This window comes from Physeter macrocephalus, chromosome 11 (genome assembly GCF_002837175.3).
Source record: "Physeter macrocephalus isolate SW-GA chromosome 11, ASM283717v5, whole genome shotgun sequence".
Taxonomy (NCBI): Eukaryota; Metazoa; Chordata; class Mammalia; order Artiodactyla; family Physeteridae; genus Physeter; species Physeter macrocephalus.
In genome coordinates, this window is record NC_041224.1 from 181,190,420 (window position 1) to 181,194,273 (window position 3,854).

General features: G+C 66.5%; 1 protein-coding gene across 1 annotated transcript in view; it reads left to right on the top strand.

Moving 5' to 3' along the window:
• The window catches only part of KIF26A (kinesin family member 26A), a 52,665-nt gene that overhangs the window by 31,701 nt on the left and 17,110 nt on the right, over positions 1-3,854 (top strand). Inside the window, exon 5 of the mRNA XM_024130986.3 lies at positions 91-280. Within this exon, the coding sequence (XP_023986754.1) occupies positions 91-280 (190 nt within the window). The remainder of the gene's footprint in view (positions 1-90; positions 281-3,854) is intronic.

Sequence of the window (3,854 nt, forward strand, 5' to 3'; positions counted from 1 at the left end):
CCCCTCCCCTCCCCACGCGCCCCCCCCCGCCCCGCCCCTGCCCTCTCCGCCCCTCCCCTCCCCTGCCCTCTCCGCCCCTCCCCTCCCCAGGGCTGCCCAGAAGCTCAGCCTGGCCTCCAAGTGCAAGAAGCCCCACCCGCCGCCGGCCCCCGCCGCCCGCGGAGCCTCCACCTACCCCACGGACTTCAGTGGGGTCCTGCAGCTGTGGCCGCCCCCTGTGCCCCCCTGCCTGCTCAGGGCTGCCTCCAAGGCCAAGGACAACCCCAGCAGCGTCGGAAAGGTAGGCCCTGCCCTGACTTGGGGGGTGACGCTGGGGGGTGGCGCGAGGCTGGGGTGTCTGGGCAGGTGCGGGGGTGGGAGCGGGAGATGGAGGGGATGCTTCCTTCTCCCGGGCTGGACCAGGCTGGAGAGTGTACAGATGGGGCGACGGAGGCCCAGGCCCACCTTGACGGCTCCAGGTGGCGGCGGGGAGCCTGGGAGACTGTGGTGGCCCTACAGGGAGCGGGTGGGAGGGTCTCAGGGGCACGGCTGGTCTCGGTGTGGGGCGGGACGGCCAGGGCTTCCTGGGACTCGGGTGGGGTCTGGCCCCAGGAGCCCCCTTGCCTCGTCTTTGTTGGTATGCTGCCCTCGGGGTCTGGGATCCCTCAGCTCTCCAGAGTCCTGGCAAACCCCAGCCGCAGGCTGACGTGAGAAGTCGGGGAGCAGCTGAGTCAGGGTGCTACCGGGGTTCAGGTGGGGAGCAGGCGCGGAGTGGAGAAGGGCCTTGCCTCGTCACGGGCTGGCTGCCTCCTGGCTCCTGTGGCCTTCGGCGGAGACCGGGTTCTGTCCTGGTCCCGTCTGGGTTGCCTGTGGCGGCCCCCCACGCCTGGGTCGGGGCCTGCGTGCGCGGCTCTGTGTGAGTGCATCAGCGGGGGGATTCTGTGCCTCTGGCGGGTGCGAGACCAAGGCACAGCGGGGCTGGGCCTGTCGCCAGGGCCACGCGGCTCTGGGGTGGGGACCGGACCCCCCGCCGAGCGTGCGCCCCGTCGCGTTTCCCTGGCCTTCTGCCCCGCTCTGGCCCTCCCTGAGAGTGGCGGCCGCCCCCCGGGCACTGGGTCCGGCCTTGCCAGCGCCCAGAGGCCCAAGCCCTGCAGAGCTGGGGGTGGTGGGCTCCACACACCCCTGGACTCAGTCTGTCCTGCCGCCTAGGACGTGCTCCAGGGGGCTTCTGCTCCTAGTGACGGGTCTGCAGAGGGGTCTGATGCATCTGCAGGGGGCGCCCTGCCCGGGCCTGAGCTGCTCCCCCGGCCCTCCTGCTGTAGCCACTGTACTCGACCTCCCGGAGGTCAGTCTCTGTGTCCGGACGTCCAGGAAGCCTTCCCTCACCCCATCACCACCACGCCCTGAGACCGAGGTAGACATGTCCCCCGAGCGCTTGCTGAAGTGGGGAGTCTGGGCCCTGCTTGGGCGGTGGGAGTGCCGGGGCCAGAGGCGGGACACCGCGAGCTGGCCGTGGGGGAGGGGCCCTAAGCAACTCTGGCCCTGGTCACTGGGCCCGGCCGGGTAGGGGCTGGGTGGCTGGAGGGTTGAGGAGCCTCGTGGCGCAGACCCTGCTTTCTTACTGCCGCCGTGTTACTTGGGGCTCCAGCAGGCCTCCCCGTCCCCCTGGGGCCAGGCCCCGCACCCGAGTATTCCAGGGCGGGGGCTCCTCCCTTCTCTCCGGCAGACCACCGCTGTGCCCTGGTCCCCTGCGGCAGGGAGCCCGTGGCCACCCGACCTGGTCCTCTCACCGTGCCCCCCAGAGCCCCCTCCCCAGCTCCCTGGATGTTATCTGCACGAATAGCACATAGTTAGAAACGCCTCCTGAAAGGCATTTAATACTGTCAGAGGAAAGAAAGTTAGATTACACTCGATTCCTGACATTAATGTGCCACTTAAGATAATTCATCATCTTGCGGTATTAAAGAAGACGGCCCCTCCCCCCAGGACTGCCTGGGCCGTCTCTTAGGAGTGGAAGCCCCTTTTTATGCAAAATGTATTTTTTCCCTACCTGGCAGCTATTCAGCGGGGCTTTGCAATATCTGAACATTTAGGGGGGAGACGTGCTTGTGCGGCGCGAAGACCCTGTCATTTCCCTGCGGTAGTGAAAGGTTTCTCGCAGACGGTGACCCGGGCATTTAGCTGGGACGGCGGAGCGTGGCGTGGGGCTGGCGCGTGCGATGTCCCCTCCCCGCCGGGAACGCGCTCCCATCCACAGGACCCATTTGGCTCCTGAAGCGGCCAGGAGCTCACGCTGAAGAAACGTTGCCCAAAATTACTGGGACGTGCACATTTTCATCTGCTTGGCAGTGGCGTTTGGAAATGAAATAGTTTTGTTCATGTCGTCAGGGAATAAGAGAATCGATTCTCCTCGCCTAATGGAGCCCAGGTTCGGAGGAGCTCAGTAGAAAAGTATGTCTTTCCGCGTCTCCCCGGAGGACCCCCCTCTCCTTACGCGGCGCGATTTTGCATGTCAATTTGCCACATGCTGAAGGGACGTAGATGGTGCCTCGTGCGAACGACCCACGGTAAACCAATTTCGCCGGAGTTATGTATCTGTCACTTACAATTAAACCCGTGAAAAATATTGGCTCTGAGATGAGGCTGGTAATTTGATTTACACTGTACTGGAGAAGTCGGAGATTTCACCGGAGAGCGGAGGGCGGTGTCCTCCAGCGGAAACGGGAGTCTGGTGCCTTCTCCTGGGAGGGGCCCTCGGCCAGGGTGGCTTTGCCCTGTCAGCACCCGGCCCCCCTGGGCCACACACAAGATGCGTGGCCCAGGGTGTTTGTTCTCCACGCGGGTTTGGGGGTGTTTGCAGCGTAGCTTGTTCTGGGCTCTTGCATCTTGGTTCCTGGCCCCTCTCCCCTCTGAGCCTTCCGTTCCCTTGAGGGCCTTGGGGCTGGCGGTCCAGCCCCAGGAGCTGGCATGACGTGGGTGGGGCAAGGCTTGCATCTGTCTTTGTGTTTGGGGGACTCACAGTGGCAGAGGCCGCCCGGTGGCCTGTCGGGCCCTGAGCTCAGCCGAGCCCTGTCCAGCCCTGCTCTGTCCCCACCCCGGGCCCCCACCCCACCCCAGCCTCTGTCTCTCTGCCGTCTCCCCTGGCCTGGGGATCCAGAATTCCCGTCTCCTCTGCGATCATCCTGCCCTCTTCCTCCCGGGTTCTGTGCCAATGGGATTGCCTCTGGCGTCCTGCTGACCCGGAGCCCTGCACAGGCGTCCGAGGGGTTTGAGTCTCCCCAGGTGTCCTTGGGGTTCCCAGCGGCTCTGGGGCCAGAAGCACCAGATCCCGTTTCTCCCGAGGGCACCGCGGGCGTCAGGCCCGTCCCCCTCCGTGTGTGTGTCCTTCCCTCGCTCCGCAGCTCCCGCCCGCCGCCCGCCTGAGGTGCAGACGCGGGAGGATGTGCCCAGGACCCTGCGGCCTCTGGCTCGGGGCTGGGAGCTGGGAGGAAGGGCTCCCTGGAGGAGGTGAGGCTGGACAGACACGTGGGGGCTGGGGTGTGGGGCGCCTGTCCCTCCCCTCGGCAGGGAGTCAGCCGCTCATGCGGCCTGCGCGCCCCTCGGCCTGCCCGGCCGCGGCGCACGGCTGTCTTTCCGTGGGGCCGCACCTTGCTGTGCGTGGAGCCCGAGGTCGGGAGTTGGGGGGTGTGGGGAGGCCCCGGCTCTGAGGCAGCCCCTGTCCTCCGCATCAGGGCTGGAGGACACACCTTCAGAGGAGCGTGCGTGGGGTTCTGAGGGGACCCTGCGGGAGGGGCCGGGGCCTGTGCCTTCCTATCTGGTTGGGCCGGGTCTCGCTGCCCCGATCTGCTTGCCCCTCTCTCTCCGCCCTCGGATTT